This window comes from Papio anubis, chromosome 14 (genome assembly GCF_008728515.1).
Source record: "Papio anubis isolate 15944 chromosome 14, Panubis1.0, whole genome shotgun sequence".
Lineage (NCBI taxonomy): Eukaryota > Metazoa > Chordata > Mammalia > Primates > Cercopithecidae > Papio > Papio anubis.
The window spans coordinates 28,106,463-28,124,994 of record NC_044989.1 but is presented as its reverse complement, the minus strand read 5'-3'; the positions used below and the strand labels follow the sequence as shown (position 1 = coordinate 28,124,994).

The 18,532-nt window shown below is 47.9% G+C and overlaps 1 protein-coding gene across 11 annotated transcripts in view; it reads right to left on the bottom strand.

The window, feature by feature from the left end:
• Nucleotides 1-18,532, bottom strand: part of BABAM2 (BRISC and BRCA1 A complex member 2) — a 456,088-nt gene that overhangs the window by 9,558 nt on the left and 427,998 nt on the right. For 5 of the 11 annotated variants that reach the window (XM_017947401.2, XM_017947400.2, XM_021925235.2 and 2 more), the window contains one exon: nt 2,205-2,378. The exons of 4 other annotated variants lie outside the window; for them this stretch is intronic. In XM_017947401.2, coding sequence (XP_017802890.1) covers nt 2,219-2,378 — 160 coding nt within the window. In that variant the 3' untranslated portion in view covers nt 2,205-2,218. Of the gene's footprint in view, nt 1-720; nt 1,360-2,204; nt 2,379-2,446; nt 2,620-18,532 lie in introns of those variants that run through there. 2 more of the 11 variants (XM_021925234.1, XM_021925237.2) reach the window with 2 other exon arrangements.

Sequence of the window (18,532 nt, the reverse complement as noted above, 5' to 3'; positions counted from 1 at the left end):
TCTTCCTGGTTCAGTCTTGGGAGGGGGTGTGTGTCCAGCAATTTATTCATTTCATCTAGATTTTCTAGCTTATTTGCACAGAGGTGTTTATAGTATACTCTGATGGTTGGTTGTATTTCTGTGGGGTCAGTGGTGATAGCCCCTTTATCATTTTTTATTGACTAGCACCTCTTTTCAGGGAGGTTGTGAGGAGAATGGAAATACGTATCAAGTACCAAGTCCAGGGCCTGATACAAGGCAAGTTTCAGTAGGAGGTGGTAATGCTGTAAAGGTGGTGGGAGCAGTTGGGTTATTATTGGACAGCTTTTATCTGCATAGGATAGTTTTTATCTGCATAGTTTTATACAAATGGGGCAGGGTTAGTGAACACTGCAGAGCCCCAAGCAAAAAGTGCCATAGACAGTTTTGTGGGGGACATGAAGGCCTGTTCCTCTCGGCCACCCCTCTGCCCTCTGGCTCAGGAAGCATTAAGTAATCAGGGGGTAATGCCTGGAAAATGACATAACAGTTGGCTTCTAGAGAAGGGGTCTAGGAAGACGGAAGAAAGTGAAGACAGGGAGCCATCAGGGAAATGCTCAGAGGCCTTGGGGTTGAGGCCAATAGGAACTTTTGTTCAATGAAGTCTCATCAAAAGGGTTCTTTCCTACTGGAATTATAGTGCTCTATTGATTCAATAGATCTTTTCAAAAGAATAAAAATCCATAAAATAGACATCTGACAAACTGAATCAATATAGCTTTAAATAAATGAAAACAAAAACAGAATATACAATCCAAAGAGGTTGGGGACTCTGGGGGCAGGGAGAGAGCACCTAAGGCAGTTAAGCTTTGCACAGGTGATTCTTGCAACACTACCGGGTGTGGCAGGGGTCATGCTCCCCATTTTGCAGGTGAGAAAACAGAAGCTTAACAAGTGTAGTTAAGATGCCTGCCAATATCATCCAACCCCAGTGCCACTAGAGCCCAGCCCCGTGGATGAGACCCTGTGGTCTTGTTGCTGTTAGCCTCCTTTACTTGGAACTTTTTATTTTGCAAGAGCCTAACAGTTGCCTTCTTCCAAAACAGGACTTGAATTCTGGAATTCAAAAATGCTTTTCTTTGGGTAATTGTAAGATGAGCCTCATGATGTTTGCTAGAGTCAGGCCAATGTGGTGGTAGGGTGGGGTGTGGTAGGAGAAGTGGTTCAGAGACACAGCCCTCACTGTCAGGAAATCAAGGGCATAAATCAAGTCAGAGGTCATTTTTGCAAATAGAGGCAAGTTCCAACATCTAAGGCTCATTGCTTTTTCCAGTTTTCTTCTGCAGCTGTGACTTCAACTGGCACATGTTTTTAATCAGTCATATGAAAACCGATTGTGGTCTGAAAATCAAAGCAGTCCTGTAAATAGTGTAAGACAAGTCCTGCTAATCATGCCTCGTGGTCTTGCCTTGTCCTTATTGTCCTGAACCGCCACTGTAAATTCTGACTCACTTGGGGTTACTCGCCTCGTGTCAAAGGGCCTCGTGTCAAAGGGTCATCCTCACAACAGGCTGTCTACAAAGAGACCTGCTTCTGTTTCAATGCCCTTACCCCCTAACCCTCCAAAGGCCCCTGTGACAACTGCCATCCAACTGGGTGCCTTGGTGAGTGAGTGACTGGCACGATGGGAGCTTGTTTTGTAATTATGCCCGGGGCAATGGCAGCCTGGCTCTCGGGTGTGGGCTTTAGGAACAAACAAGTGCTTGTAAATGGCTCACCTACACAGTCAATCTTGCTAAATGCGCCAACCCCTGAGCATGCCTGGTTTGTTTTCAGGGGGTCTAAGCTTGCAAAACAAGGAAATTAACAAACTTGAGATGCAAAGGCTTGATATTGCAGCGAGAACACAGTATCACATGCTCACAGCTTCAGGCAGAGGCCCTTGCCCTCAGCTGGAATCAATCTCCCCTCTACTCGATTCCACAGCACGCTGGGCCTCCAACCTCGGGCTGAGCTATGTCTGCCTTGTGTTTGAGATGTTTAGATTGGTGTCTAGACTACAATTTATACAGCTCGGCTTCCTCGCCTGCGAGAAGGCTGACTGTGGTCTCAGTATGTGTTGAATTAAATCAAATGCCGTTTTAGGAGGACTTCAACAACAACTGACTGAAATCCATTTCTAGACATCAAAGTATTGGGATGGATTCTGGTTCCTGCTAAATCACAGGGTATTTTTAAATACTTACCAAAGTGATCAAAATTACTGAGCAGTTCTCTCTCCCTCTGAGGCCCTCCAAGGAGGCCCTCTGGAGCTTGGCCAGTTCCTCTGGGGCTGGAGCAGCTTGCAGCCAGTTTTTGCAACTGCAAAGGCCAGGACTTGCTCCCACGGGCTGCAGGCATCTCTGCTCCCTTGGCATCCCCTGGTGCAGCAGATGAGAAGGAGGAGGAGAAGGGAGGGCCAGCTGGCTAAATGGAGGGAGGGACAGGGTAGTCCTAATGGGCTCCTGAGCCTCCGCCAGCCATGGGACCAGCTTCCTTCTCTGGTGTTCATCGCAGATGTGTGCACGCATCTACACATACCAACTATTCTCTCACGCCCTGGGAGAAGCTCCGTGAGGGCAAGGCCCATGGGTCATATTCATCCATCTATGCATCCCCAGCCTGGAATATAGTGTCCAACACACACCAGCTCAATAAATATTTCTCAAATGCAAGCATTTAGCTTACTTAAGATATACTTTAGAATGACAGAACGTTGTAATAGAAGGAAAAAGGAAACCACCGAGGTCAAACATTACAGGGAAGGGGAAGGGGACACTAAGGGCGGGAGGTTAGGATGGTTCCTGTGGCACTGCATATCCTAATGATACGTTAGCATAAGTCATCCTTGTAAGTGCCTAGAGGGCAGAATTTGGGGATGGTTCACCCTTAGTGCCCTTGGTGCTCACCTTGTCAGAAGCTCCTAGCAGGTGAATGTCAATTTGGTGCTAAATGAATGCCTGTTTGCCCAGGGGGTTGACCTGAGGCCCCAGAGCTAGTAGGAGGAGTGTGAGTCAGTCCTCTCCATCCCCCTCCCTCTCGGACTGCTGTGCCCATCATAACCTGCTTGATGAGAGGCAGGAATGGCTGTGTGGCACTGAGAAAGGCTGGGAGGATGGGTGCACCTGGCTGGGCCGGGGCTGGGAACGAGGCCAGGTGGTGGGTGTGGGGGGCTAAGGAATGCGCTGCTGCCTGGGGCCTGGGAACCCAGAGAAGAGCCCCAGCCCTGGATTTATCTTGTCTCCCCATCTGCACCTGCCTGGTATGCCCAGATAGTGAGTCCTCTGCTCACTCTGCCCAGGGCTGTAGGAGCAGGCACTCAGCACAGGCCATGATGTGCTGATGGCCACGTGGCTGCCTGGGGTGGGGTGCAGGGAGCTCGCCACAGTCCCAGCCAGGAGGAGGGCTACTCACGCAGCTCACCTGCGGGGAGAAGTGGGCCGCCTGTCCGATGGTGGTGAGTCACCACCAAGGTCACAGATTACCCTCCACTTCTTAGTCATCGAAAGGTGAAAAACCAAAGGGTGGCCCTCAAAGAGGAAGTGCCCAGGGACCCAGCAGAGCTGACCCTGGAATGTGGGTCCAGGCCCCAAGTCACACCCCAGCTGGGACAGTGCTCCGAGGTTTGTGCGCGGCACAGCCAGGCATCAGCCTCCACAGCAAAGTACCAGACTCCCAAAGGAGGGCCTGAGGAACACTTAGGAGACCAACTCCTTGGGGCCGCTAACCTTCCCTCCCCTGACGCTCTCTAGGGCTTTGAAGTGTTATTTGCCTGGTTATAAGTTCAGTTTCTTCCACCAGATCTCAGCATCCAGAGGCCAGAGCTCATGGCTTCCACAGGTGCTCAGTCTCTGCATGCTGGCTTTTGGGCACAGATTTTGGTCACCCAGCACTCTGGGACCTTCACCCCCCTGGCTGGGTGTTTGAGGATGTGGGGGAGGGGCAGCAAGATGGCCATGGCCCCTCCTCTCTTCACCCTCCTCCCCCTGACAGCTAAAATCACACCCCGGACACCTGGCTCTCTGGGCTTCAGACAGAAAAGCAGCAATTCCCAAAGAAGAAAGTACTCAATGGGAGAGGGTGTCCAAACTCCACTCCCTGCTGGGGGACAGTGGCCTTCTAGAGACAGTGGCCTGTGGTAACAAGAGTAATCCTCACAGCAGGAACTTCAGGTGGGCTCTGCTGGGGTAGGGTGTGGGGAAGTTCCATGCAGGCTGGCAGGGAGCAGAATGGCTGGCTGGAGGGGCCTCAGGAGTCTTCTGCAATCATGCAGTAGAGAGGCTGGGGAGAAGCACAGGAGGAGGAGATGCACTTGCTCTGGCTGGGCCGCAGGGCTCACTCCACACTGCACCAGCACGGGCCCTGCACGTGCTGACAGCAGGTAGCTCTGTGGCCCCAGGCTCCAGGTACAGAGAGGGAGGGAGGGAAGGAAAGGAAGGGCATATATGCAACCTGGATGAATGATACCCACACGTGGTGTAAAGTAGGCTTGTTCAAACAGTGGGTTGCAAAATCCATTTCGTGGGTTCTGAGCAGCATTAAAATAAAGTGAAATAAAATCAGGGTGCACTGTATGTGGCACTTTTGTTTTAGTTATATATACTGGATTCAAATGTAAAATCTCTTGTGGATTGTGGTTAAAAAAAAAAAAGGCTGGAAGCCATGAGTATAAGGAAAGGGAGGCAACTACTACATGCCAGATATCATGCTACTTGTTTTCATGTATATTATTTTATATTTACTCCTTCTAACAGGCCTACTACCAGGCAGGTGATTCTATTTTTGCCAAAAATAAATCTATGACCAGAGATGGAAAGTAAGTTTTCTTTTCTTTTTTGAGATTAAGGTCTCTCTCTCTGCACTCTGTCACCCAGGCTGGAGTGTGGTGGTGCGATATTGGCTCACTGCAGCCTCGACCTCCAAGGCTCAAGTGATCCTCCTGCCTCAGCCTCCCGAGTAGCTAGGACTATAGGAGTGCACCACCATGCCCAGCTAATTAATTTTTTTTTTTTTTTTTTTAAGAGATGAGGTTTCACTATGTTACGGGTCTCACTATGTTGCCTAGGCTGGTCTCAAACTCCTGAGCTCAAGTGATCCTCCTGCCTTAGCCTTCCAAAGTTCTGAAATTATAGGTGTGAGCCACCATGCCTGGCCCAAAGTAACTTTTCTAAGATCACACAGCTAATAGGTGGCAATGCTAGTTAGGAATCCAGAGCTGTTTGACTCCAAAGGGCACATTCTTCCCATGCCACCATGATTTCCAGTGGAAAGTGTACTGTCCACTGAGTCGGGAGCTTTGGGTTCTGTCCCTGGCTCTGCCGTATAATGGTGAATAACTGCTGTTTTCTCATCTATGCAGTAAGGGAGTAAGATAAATAATTTCTAAAATTTTTTGATTTCATGCACTCTCCCATCCCAAACCTCATTGTGGCAGTATTTTAGTCTCCCCCTTTAAACCTTTCCTAGAGCTGCCAACAGCTTAGTAATGAATTTCGAGGGCTACTTACTGCCAATCCCCATTGCACCTACATTTGTTCTACAAGACCCCCTAAATGGCCCTATCTCTGGTAGCTCTGTGTGTCTGCAGGTATTGACTGGTGCTGTTAGCTCTTATCTAGGGACCTGCATTGTGTAGCTTTTCAGCAGAATTATGACTGTGATGACAAGAGACCAAAGGGATGACCTCGACCTCCCTCTCATGGGCCCATGTGGTTCTTGGAAGGGCTGGGGCATCCTAATGAAGAATGAAGGCTACTCTGAGTGTCTGGGGAAGGAAAAGAAGTGCAAGAAGCAGAGTACATGCGGTCCACCCAGGTGACATGTGAGGGACCACAAATGTTTGCTCCAAATAATGAGCCCCAGAAGAGCAAAGGAAGCCCAGAAGGTTCCTGTAACATAAAGATCATCTTAAAACTCCCTAGGGTTGATGAGGAGTAGTATCTCTGTGAAGTGCTGTCACAGGGGAGGTGTCACAATCCCGCACAGTCAAACTGCGGACTTGGCATGGGGAGCTTGAGCTGTGATTCCAGCTCTGCTTTTCTCTGCTATGCCACTTTGGAGAAGCCACTTCACCTCCCTGTACCCCAGGGATGCCTCATCTGCAAAGTGAGGAGATGGTTTCTGAGGTCACTGCTCGGTCTAATATACTATTATCCATTACTATTATTTCTGCTTTGGTATTAATCCAACCACTTTAGCCAGAGACAGTTTCTTAAGTGGAAGCAGTAATTTAACAAATGACCTCTCCCGGTGCTTTGCTGGAGGGGTTTCCTCAAGAGCCTCCATAAGCATCATCAGAGGTGCTGCACAGGTCTGAGCCGTCTATCTCCCCTTTGTCTCCAGATCTGACTTAGGACCCCAAGAATGCTGGCCAATATCCATCCTGCTCATGTTCCTTCCACCCTTCACATCAGCAGACAACTAAACATTCACACGTTCATGGGCCACTCCTGTGCTAGTCATGGGCTGGTTCCTGCAGGGCTAAGGGGCTGCATTGGGGCAGGGCCCTGGCCCTCCGGGCACACACAGCTTGACTCCCAGAGCAGAGAGAGCTGCATGCGAACCCTGGATGAGAGTGGGGAGCTCTGCTTTCACAGCCACAGGCTGAGCCCTCCCTGGCCTGCCCCTTCTTACTGCTATTGCTTTGGAAGAACAGGAGCAAACTTCCTGCCTTGGGCTGGCTTTCTTTTCTGCTCAGAGCTATGTGGGGGCATTCTCCAGCAGGCCAGACGTCTAGCCCCTTTAATGACAATAATGATAATTTACATTTATACAAGGCCTTTCATTGGGGGATTTTAATTGCATCGCAAACAATAATTAATTCCCCTTTGCGAGGCTGGCAGCCAGCTAAGCAGGAGCCCCTTTACTCTGCAGGTCAGGTGTGCTTTCCTGGGCCTGCAACATGCTGGGGGTCTCCCACCTACCTGACACCTCCCCACCCTCAAGGCCTGGCCTAAGCATCGGGGCCTGGGGCCGCCAACTACAGTCCATGACTGTTTGTCCTGCCCCTGAAGCTCCACAACATCAATTGTTGAGCCACTCATTTGGTGCTAACCAGAGAACCTTGCTATTGGGCGAGACTCAGGATCTTGTCCAAGGCAGTAGCACTCCTCGGGGGTGATCCTCGGCCGCTGCCAGAACACCTGTCATGATGGAGAGCGCGCTGCTTAAAGGCGCCTCTGAGACTTACAGGGTTCATCTCTCTCCGGAACTGGAATCTGTCCCCTCGAAACTCCTGCCCACGGGTGCCAGCTCTGCTCTCTGGAATGAAGCAATCCTACATAACTGTCTGGGGTTGCTGGTTGAAGTTTCTGGTACGTAAGTTGTCTACTTCTGTGGTCACCCTTGGGCGGAGCTTGGTGGCTTATACTTCACTGAAGTTCAGGGACACTTGTCAACTGAGTGGTAGGGGTAGCCGGAAGCTCCATCACTGGGGAGTGCCGAGCTTTCAATGCAGCACTTCAGACTACTCTGCCCCAGTCTCAGTGGTCTAAACACTGGAGGCTTCTGAGTTCATTTCACTGGGGCTGCACCTCAGTGACACCGAAGTACCCTCATTTTCTGTTGAATGACTGAATGAACAGCCTTCCTTCCTAAGGATCTATTATTCTTAAGTTCATGCAACCACTGTCAATTGCAGGGACTGGTTTTTGGAGACCAAGTCAGACAATAATCCATTTAGATTTTTTTCTTTTTCTAAACCCACTTTATCAGAATAAATATTTGGTGCTAAACTTGAGAAATGGAAGCATCAATGCTGAGCTGGGAACTGACCCAGGGCAAGGAACTCCACAATCCTCCTCCTCTCCAAGGAGTGAGAGGCAAGGGTGGGGCAGAGGGGCAAATGAAATCCTTTGCTAAGTTTATTTTTAAAAAGCTAGATCTTCTGGGGAAACCAACACTCCCTAGAGTGATTTCTGGGTCCCTGCTGGTTTGCTTTTTGCCTGAAAAGACACCGGCCCTCCCTCTGCCAAGAGCACATTGTTTGGGTGAGATTTTTCTCACAGTGGCTTACCATGGAAGGAATTTCGAGCATGCATTAAAGGCTGTTGTTTTCCTAAAACCTGCGCAGTATGAACAAGAGGTTTGGCTAGTGGTGACACGGCCTCATTCTGCTTAGATTTCACACGATTCCTATCTGCCTAGAATTGGAGTGAGCATTTTTGGCTTGGGTTTGGCCTGGATTGTAGATCTGGGGGATGCTTGGGAAAAGAAACATGGGTTAGAGACGGAGCCTCCTGGTGTCATTCTGTGGCAAGGAGAACACGTGGCAATCATTCCCTATCTGATTAAGTGGGAAGAACGTGGATTTTGGAGTAAGAGAAAACTGAATTCAAATGTGGATCTATTACTTACTAGCTGTGTGTCTGGAAAAGTCCCCGAGTCTCTGTTTCTCTCCAGTGACCCCACAGTAGTTGTTATGAGGCAACAGTGCCAGGCACATGGTAAGAACTCAAGCCTTGGTTTCCTTCCTGCCCAGCCCTCCACTGCCATCACATAGCTACAGACACACACACACTGAGGACCTCTTGTTTCATGTTAACTCATCAAACAGTTACTGAACAGCTCTTATTAACAAGGGCCTGGATCTCCTGGGGACACTGTCCAACTAGTGTCTGGTACCAACAGGTATGTATGCAAAGTGAATTAACTAACTTGATACTTGCTATTTTATAGTTTATAATGTGCTTTCAAAATAATCTCATTTTAATCCAAGCAACAATCGTGTATGAAATCGATCCCATTACTCTACTCCCCCTATATACATGAAGGAACAGGCTTGGAGAGGAGTAACTTGCCCAAGGCCAGGCACATGATAAAGGCAGAACAGGACTTGGAAGCTGCAAGCCTGTGTTCTGAAGACAGCACACTGCTAGCCCTGGAGGGTGTTCCTGCCTTCTGCAGCCACTGAGGGCTAAGGCTGAGGAGGAAGGGCACGGCTCTGGGCGCACCCAGGTTCCACTAGAAGGCACCCCACTGAGTGACGCTGCCAACCTATGCCTGGCCACAGCAGGCTGCAGCTAAATGTGAGGCCATCACCGTGGGCCCGGCGACGTGGAGTAGTAAGTTTCTGAAATTGGAGACATTGGCCAGCAGTCAAGTTTCTTTCTCTCAGGCCCTGGGCTCCGGTCCTGCCCTGATGTGCACAGATGTTTCCAGGTTGACTTCACTGGGCTCCCACTGCGCTTCTCAGTGTGCGTGACTGCACTGATATGCAGGTACTGTCCTTTACCTTCCCATCACATCCTTCTAGGTCACAGAGAAGAAGTGCTATGGGCGCCGGACTCTAACCGTTCCTTAGCAGGGTGCCCTGCACATGTCAGGGGCTCACAACAGGGACGAACTGCATTCCTTCTTGTTCCCAGTAGGCTCTTAAAACCAAGTAATGGGACAGGAAGCAGATGTTGGTCCTGGGTTGCTGTCAGCTCACTGCCTCTTTCTTCCCACTCCTCTAGCCTCTGAGCTGCTGGGAACCGCTGATAGATGCAGAATTGAAAGGGTAGGACAGGAGTCTTTCAAAGTTTGCCCATATGGCTGGCCCAAATACAATTTCCAGCATGAACTGAGCGGTGGAAATCGGATCTGACCACAATGCTGCAGCACCCACAGAGTTCATCAGTCTTCTCCAAGCCATTCTGACAACACTCCCTGCCAAGGGTGGGTGTCCCGAGGAATGCCGTCACTGCGCACACTGCGCAGCGGGGAACCCAGTGTCTCGGGGATGAGGTCAGTTCCCCCACCGTGAGCCTGTCTATGCTGGACCTCTGAGCACATTTCCCTGTGCTGCAAGTGTATTGCCTTTGAGGTTGAACCGTGTGGAAAATCATGTGCACTCCTTGAGCTGAGCTGAAGCTGGCAGGAGGAGCCAGGCCTTGGGCTCTCCTGCGTAAGCACCTGGCCTACAGCGCGGCCTATGGCATCTGCAGCCAGAGGACCAGCTCTCTGCTCGCAGCATGGGGCACCAATCCGTCACACTTGCCTTGCAGTGCTGCTGAAGGGCACAGGGATGAAGAGGTGTGCTGGTGGCTAGCCTAGTCCGCTGTGTCCTCAAAGACCAAGGTCAAGCAGAGTTAACCTGTTGTTGCCCAGCTAGGCCCCTGAGGGGACCCCTCAGACTTCTAACATGCCAGGTACAAGGGGCGCAGGGGGCTGTGCATTTTTGGAAGTGCAGCTTCTGCCCCGCACAAAGGCATCAGGCCAAGAGAGCAAGTGGGGGCTGAAATTGAGCCTGTGCTCTGCATGCTAAGCTGTGTGCTCACCCAGGGACAGAGGCTCAGATAGACAGCTTCTTCTTTACCTAAAGCTAACTCCACCAGCCCAAAGTGGGAGCCTTTTCTTAGTTTGCACAGAGGTTCTTATTGGCCAAGGTGACCCTGAGAAGACCATTCAGTTCTGTGTGTTGGGTTCCCTATCACACATCTGGTGCACTAACATGGGTATGGGGAACTTCACTGGATGCAAATTCTATAAAGTAGAACCTTGTTTGGATGATTTTGCAGGAAGAAAGTGAAGATTTCTTCCTTCCTAATCTGCATTTTAAAAGGCATCTTCAGAACCCATTCTTGTTCTCCTGGCCACAGCCTACTGCACTACCCCACCGCTTACAGTTAATCTTTTCCATCCCATTGGAAGGAAGCAAACACAGACAGCCCAGGGGTGAGGTAGAGTTTGGGCAGCCCTACAGGTTCTCCAGGACAGCATTTGGCTCCCTTTCCTGCCGTGTTTATCAAGCAGAAGAATCAGCGTTCTCTTCCAGGCAAGTACAAATGGGTGTCCCACCTCAAACCATGCCACTGAATACAGTCAGACCTACACAGCTGGGATATCTTTTCTGCAAAACTGGTGGACACCATGCATAGCAGAGCCATTAGACCAATAAACAAATACAGACACACAGCAAAATAAACTGTAAAAATACAGCAAAATAAGCCCCGCCCTTTGTAAAGTTCAACAATCTCAAAGCATGCTTTGTTTTCTAACTACTACAGGATGGAGAGAGGCCCTTTCCAGTGAGCCCCTATTCCAGGACCTCTTCCTAGTCAAGAATTGCCTCAAGTTCAAGAGCCATAGAATGCTGGATTTGAAAACCCTAGAGCTCATCTAGCTCAGGGATCAGCAAACTCTTCCTGTAAAGGACCAGATAATCAATATTTGCAGCTTCGCAGGCCATACCTGTATTCTGTTGTAACAATTCAACTCTGGCCTTGGAGTGATAACAGCCAGAGATGATATGTAAATCAATGGGTGTGGCTGTGTTGCAATAAAACTTTATTTATAAAACCAGGCAGCTGGCTAGCTTTGCCCTCAGGCTGTTGTTTGCCCATCCATTATCTAGTCCAGCCCTTCCTCCTACAGAGGAAAAGAGATGAGGTCACTCCTTCACAGTCACAGGGCCATTTGGAGGTCCACCCAAGACCAAGACCTGACTTTCAAGGCTTGGTGGGAGGAACAGAGATACTACTGCCAGCCTCAGAGCCACCAAGGCAGAGGTCAAAATGGCTGCTTGGATAACGAGAGATTGACTAACATGTCCAACTTCACCAGAGAGGACCAAAAAGCAGGTGGAAAATCACAAGTTAAAATCTATCCACAGATTAAATCTACAGGTTAAAATCAAATGGGACTGGAAAGACAACCTACATATCCAGCTAAGCCTGCAGAGATCTAACTATCGGTCACAGCCTGTAAGCGTATGCTGCTACTGTTCATTCATCAGTTAGACTCAGGCACAACCTTAAAATGTCTCTGGTGAAGAAAAGGCTGGGAAACAGGAACTGGAAAGTCACTGGCACTTGTCTGTGAACAATATGAGAAGAAAACAGCAAATTCATGTTTTCCAGTCAGCAGCTAGTCAAACCTCTAACAGTACGTAAGTGGTCAGAGAGGACAAGCCCTCTCATCCAGGGCTGAGAACAGGTTGTTTTGGCTGTCAAGCATTTTCAAAACAAGTTTTCTTGGTCTCATGACAGGTTGTGGCAAGAATAAGAAAATAAAAAGAGTGGAAGATCCCATGATCGCTGCCCTGGGCTTCCATGTGGGCTGGCCCTGCCTGCACAGTCAGGTTTGCCTTCAGTGTTCAGATAAAGCTGGTCTTAAGGTTAATACCACCTTGCCAGTGACACCATTGAACAAAGTGATTCCTCTAAGAACTCTCTGGCAGCCAGATAATTTTTCTAGTCTGGGAGGAATAGGTCAAAGTCACTCTTAAGCCCAAGGGTGCTATTCTGCTTGAACCTACGCCCCGCTTTGTTTTAATTTTTACCTCATGTTACGTGGATGAATTATTCCCCTGAAACCGAGGTGAAAAGCTATCTGCTCTGAATTGGATTTTTCCATCTCAACTGCAGGATGCCTGGTCAGGGTGGGGCAAAGAAAGCAGTGAGGAGGCACTAATGGGGACAGCCATGAGTAGGCTGGTAGAGAAAGTGCCATTGGCTCCTAGCAGCAGTGGTGCCGCTCGCTTTTAGGAGACGAGGGTCAAAGCATAAAGCTGAGCATGGCAGTGCCGGAGGACACGCAGCCAAGTGGGGGTCTGGGGGATATTCATCGGGTAATCCAGTGAAAATAACCAGAAATCAACCAACAAGGGTGCTGAGAATTCTCCGATCCCCTGAGCTATTATTGGAGAGCCCAAAGTAGTAGACAGACACCTAGACCTGAGTTCAGACTCAAAATCTGTGACCTTGGGCAGAATTCTCCCTTGTTTCATTTCTAAAGTGAAGCAGCTGGATTATCTTTCTAGCTCCAATATCATGATCCTGAGATTGCCAGGGCACAGGGCACTGAGTCGTTACCATCACGTGTGGATGGCTGTGTCAAGTCACTCACACACGTACCTCCCCACAAGGGACAACTCAAGTTCCCGCTGTGAGCGATGTTCCTGGAGGAAACCTGAAGAGGGTGCTCTGCCCTGAGATGTGCTCGTATTCTATGAGACACGTTCTCAGACCACAAAGGCTGTCTTCATTCTACCGATTGTCTGTGGGAATGTTCTGAAGAAAGCAAAGAAAATCCCCCATAAAGTCTTTAAGTTGGAGGATGGAAAGGCTGATGCATGTTCTTGCCCAGACAGAGGGGGCTGAGGATATGTGAAGGCTGGGGCAAGACATTCTTCCTTGCTGCACCCCCACCCCACCCCTATTCCCACCCCACCCCCATTCCCACCCCCACTCCCACTCCAAAACATGCACAGTGGGACCCATCAGATTTGATGTCTCTGCCTAGGAAGTGATTGGAAGGCCCTGCTCAAAGCCTGTTGCGTGGAGCCTTTATCACCTGAGAGACAAGGCTAGCAGGCAGGTGAGCCTCTTTCCCCAAATATGGGGAACAGGTTTGTTCCAGCTGATTCCTGACCTGCCCCTCAATACAGGATGCCTGGTTAAATCTGAATGTCAGATAAACCACTTTTTAGTATAAGTATGTCCTAAATACTGCATGGCGCATACTCACACTAAATTATTTGTTGTTTACTTGAAATTTAAGTGCAACTTTACACGTTGCATTTTTAATTGCTAAATCTGGCAATTCTAACTGAAGATCCAGAGTGGGGTCTCTAAAAGCCCTGGGCATCGAGGTGGCAAAGAAGGGGTGAAAGAACCCAAGCCAAACATTCCTTTACAGTGTTCCATGAGTGTGACCCTTAGTTTTTAACTGTGTTTATTAATATTTCCAAGGTCAAGGAGGATCTATTATGATTTACATATCAACACCACAGCAGATCATTATACCAATATGCAATCTGTAAACTTACAAAAAACCTGGCTGGGTGAGGTTGCTCATGCCTGTAATCCCTGCACTTTGTGAGGTCGACATGGGAGGACTGATTCAGCCTAGGAGTTAAAGACCAGCCTGGGCAACATAGCGAGACCCCATCTCTAAAAAAAAAAACAACAACAACAAATTAGCCCAGTGCTGTTGTATGGACCTGCAACCCTGGTTACTTGGGAGGCTGAGGTGGGAGGATCGCTTGAGCCCAGGAGTTCAAGTCTGCAGTGAGCTATGATTGCACCACTGTCCTCCAGCCTGGCAACAGAGTGAGACCCTGTCTCTAAAAAGAAACAAACAAATAAAAAAACACAACAACACCACATACACAAAGAAATACCTTATTGCCTACAGAAAAAAAAAAGATCAAATGTTTTAGCATGGTGAACACTAACAATATGCCAGGCATTTTACAATCATTTCAGCATTTAACACAATCCTCTGTGAGAAAGTCAAGGCCCACAGAGATTTAAAAACAAACAAACAAACAGACCAACCAACCCTACTAGAAAGTGGTTGAACAAGGACTTGAATTCCAGCCGGTCTGATTCCAGAGGGCATGTTCTCTGTACCCTGAATCCCCTCCCCTCCCCTCCCCTCCCCTCCCCTCCTCTCCTCTCCCCTCCCCTCCCCTCCCCTCCCCTCTCCTGTCCCTCCCCCCTCCCCTCCCCTCTCCTCTCATTCCTCCCTTCCTTCCCTCCCTTTCTTCCTCTTTCCTTGCTTCCTTTCCTTTTTTTCTTTCTTTTTCTTTCTCTCTCTCCTTCTCTCTTTCTTTTCCCTCCCTCCCTCCCTTCCTTCTTTTCTCTTTTCTTTTCTTTCCTGCCTTATCTACTGCTCTTGTCTTCAGCGGACACTGGCATACCTACCGAAACCCCCATGCGTCCCATCTTCTGGGACTTTGTGCACTCTGTTTCCTCTGGAGGAGTGTCCTCCCCTCTCTGCACATCAAATCCTACCCAGCCTCCAATTTCAGCTTCCTAGGTTTCAGGAAACAGACATAATCTCTTCTCCTTGACTCCTAGTGCTCTTTCCCTGCACATCACCACCTTAAAGAGAAGAATCTATGTGCAATTCTCATCCCTCCTCTAGTTCACTGAAAGCAGGGACTGTATCTTACATATCACTTAACATCGTATCTAACACCTACTTTGAATTCAATAAACATTTGTTGAATGAATGAATGGGAAAAGTGATCTAGGCTAGTGATGTGGGCAAAATCTAATTCAACGTTAGCCACTACAAATCCACACTGGGGCATGCCAAACCTGAGTGTCAACCAAGGCAAACAGCCTAAACCCTGCATTTCTAAACAGAGAGCTGAGCTTAGCTGCCTGGTAAATCTGGGATAACTCAGACCATTAATCTGAGGAAAAGAGGTGGTGTAGTACAAAACCAACCTAAAAGCTGGGAAAGCCAAGGTATATGCTCAGTTCCTACACTAAGTTACTCTGTGACCTTGAACACGTCACTTCCTTTTGCAGGGCCTCAACTTCATAATCTGTGAAACAGGTGTAATGGCAGTACCTAGCTCATAGGGTTGTTACGAGAATTACAGAAATTAAAAAACATAAAGCATTTAGAGCTATGCTGGTGTATTGTTATTATTCAATACATTTAAAAATTATTATTGTCTATAAGGTGATCAGGAGGGATTGGGTGTCCCATCGTTTATTGTGAGAAAATATGCATGTTCCTGTAATGCTCACTTTTCTAGATACCTGGAATAATGACAGTTTAAGGCTTATCCAGTCCCCCAAATGATCAATAATGCAAATTTGGGGTTTTCTACATTTTGATTTTGATTGTTAGAAGAACTACATAGCTTCCCGCTTTGCAATTTGGACTGTACTAAGTCTACTGAGTAGTTAATGCCGTGGACAGCCTCATTGTCAGAATGTAATCTCAAGCAGTGATGGACCATTCCAGAAATCAATCAGCAGGCTTTGAGTTAGTGCTCTTCAAAATGTGTGTGTATGTGTTAGTCTTCAGTGCTTTGTACATATTCTGTATATAGTGAGCTCTTACACGTTTGCTGAAGAGATTGAGCAGTAACTTAACTGCAGCTACACACAGACTGTAGGCTTACTAGCTGCTTCTGGATCAACTTGAGGAAACCACTGTTCTGCCCAATTCTCACAATCATGGCTGCTGTAAAGCCTGTTCTTCCGAGGGCCAAGGCCCTGCCCACCCATGGCACACAAGGAGACAAACTACTTTTTTTCCTCAGAAGTGACTTTGGATTACAGACTACCCTAGCTCACCCCCACTCCACTTCTGCTTTCTTGGCATCGATTTTCCATTACGCATGACTAAGTGCCAGAGGTTCTGTCTGTCTGGGAAAATAGGAGTCACTGGAATTTTCTGTCCTCTTCTCAATGTGCAGCCTCCCTGCTGCTTTGGAGGCAGCAGTACAGTGATGTCTTTCCTTCGGCGTGTTCCATTACAATACTCCTTCTTCTCTTTTGCCCATGGATGCTAATAATAAGTCTGGCCACAGGAGCAAGTTACCTTCTCTTAAAAGTACTTGGTTTTTAGACTCTCAGCAGAGCTATTGCTGCTCACAAACACCCTGGGTTTTCCCCATGGACACAGAGGCCTTCAGCCTCCTGGGTGAGCCACTAGGAAGAAGGTGCCCATGTCAGGCCACTCCGTGGTAGGTGGATGGGTACACGGTGCAGGCTAAACTCCTGCCCTTGACAGCTCTGTGCTGTTCCTGTGGGCAAGGGAGCAGGAAAGAGGGGAAAGGTAGGAGGTCAGAGGTGGCTTGGGCTGGGCTTTGGACCAGTAATCAGGGGCATAAGGTTCTAATCTTGGTACTGTATGCCTTGCACAAATTCTTCTAGGAAATGAAAATGATGAACTGAAAGTCAACTCTAGGCCAATCGCCCTGCTTAAGGGTCTATATCGATTATTTCATTGAATGTCTGTCACAATGGTTAATGTTTACCATATTTGGACCTGGCTGCACGACATGATCTCGAAGATTCCTTCCACGTTCCATGTTCTGTGGCTGGCCCCCACTGTCACACTTAGCTTCCTAGGATGCATTCCTGCTTAATCACCCAACTTATCTCTGCTGTTGGTTGTGGATTTTGCAGGACAGTGGAGTAGAGGTAACTGCCCCAGTGAGTTTTCTAAATTTTAGTTTTGATTTTTAGAAGAACTATATAACTTCCTGCTTTGCAATTCTGAGTTGTACTCAGTCTTCTGAGTAGTTAATGCCATGGATAGCCTCATTGTCAGAATGGAATCTCAAGGAGTGATAGACCATTCCAGAAATGCAATCAGTAGGCTTTGAGTTGGGGCTCTTCAAACTATGTGTGTGTACGTGTGTGTGGTAGTCTCCAGTGCTTCGTACATATTCTGTATATAGTGAGCTGGATGGTACCTGCCTCCCATTTTTGCTCACCTCTGTAAATCCTCTACTTTAATAAGGCATGAATCTAGTTCATTTTCACAGGTGGCCCTTGTGCTGAATGATCTGACAAAAGACAAGACAGAATCTTGTTTCTGCAGAAGCAAGGCCTCTGCTTGTCATTACGATATGCACACAATGGACAATCCTGATTGTTCTTTGATGCTTCCCTTTTTTCTAGAATTCATGCCTTAATGAGAAGTGATAGAAACAAGCGGCTTGGCACTCCTGCCTTGGCTGGACTCCACACATGACAGCCCTGAGCAGCCCTGGCGGCACCTGTCAGAAACTAACACACACATCTGAACAGTCAAGCCTAATTCCCAAGAAGCTGTTTTAACTTGACATCTGAAAATGCATTGCATCTAGAATTATTTTACTGGGTGTGTGTTCAGGGCATATGTGTGCACGTTCTGCAACTGAAGTGTTCTATAAATATCAGATACGAGCTGTACAAAAAAGTATCACGTACATGATGTACTTAATTCCATTTAGTAATGTTTTCAATTTGTGTCTGACCTCTGGCAACAGAGATGGAAGTTTCTCAACATGAATAAAAAAGTATGCTCAGCTACCTTAAACAATTTTCACTTAAAATTCCAGAAATATATTAGAGCTTAGTGATTACCAGGTGGGTACTAGCCCAGTACTTTCAGAGGAGGGTACTGAAATCCAGAGAGGTGACGTGTCTTTCCCATGATCGCGCAGGAAATTAATAATGGTCCCTAGATGAGACTCAGGTCACTTGACTCCCAGGCCATTATCCTTTGCTTTTTCTTGACTTACTGTATGTTTCTTCCCCCAACTGTTCAAAAGGAACTCTGATTCCATTAATAGCGTATGTTCCTACTATGGTTTATTAGAAAAATCCCAAACCAGCTGCTCTACCCTTTCCTTTCTGACTCTATAGGGCATCTGTCTATTTTTCCAGGAAAGAGAATACGTGACCCTAACTCACAAGCAAGGAAGTTGCTGTCCTTGGTGATCCCAAACACTTCCCCAGTGGCTGGCGGGGTAATTGGAACCGAAGCCTGAACACTCAATTGTTCCTGAAAGGGCACAACTAAGTTATTTTTCCCGACAAAGATGTGCTGACCTTCCAGTTGCTCTTTTTTTTTTTTTTTTTTAAATTTTTATTTTTGAGACAGGGTCTTGCTCTGTCACCCTGGCAGGAGTGCAGTGGCATGATCTTGGCTCACTGCAAGCTCTGTCTCCCCGGTTCAAGTGATTCTCCTGCCTCAGTCTCCTGAGTAGCTGGGATTACAGGCGTCCACCATCATGCCTGGCTAATTTTTGTATTTTTAGTAGAGACGGGGTTTCACCATGTAGCCCAGGCTGGTCTTGAATTCCTGACCT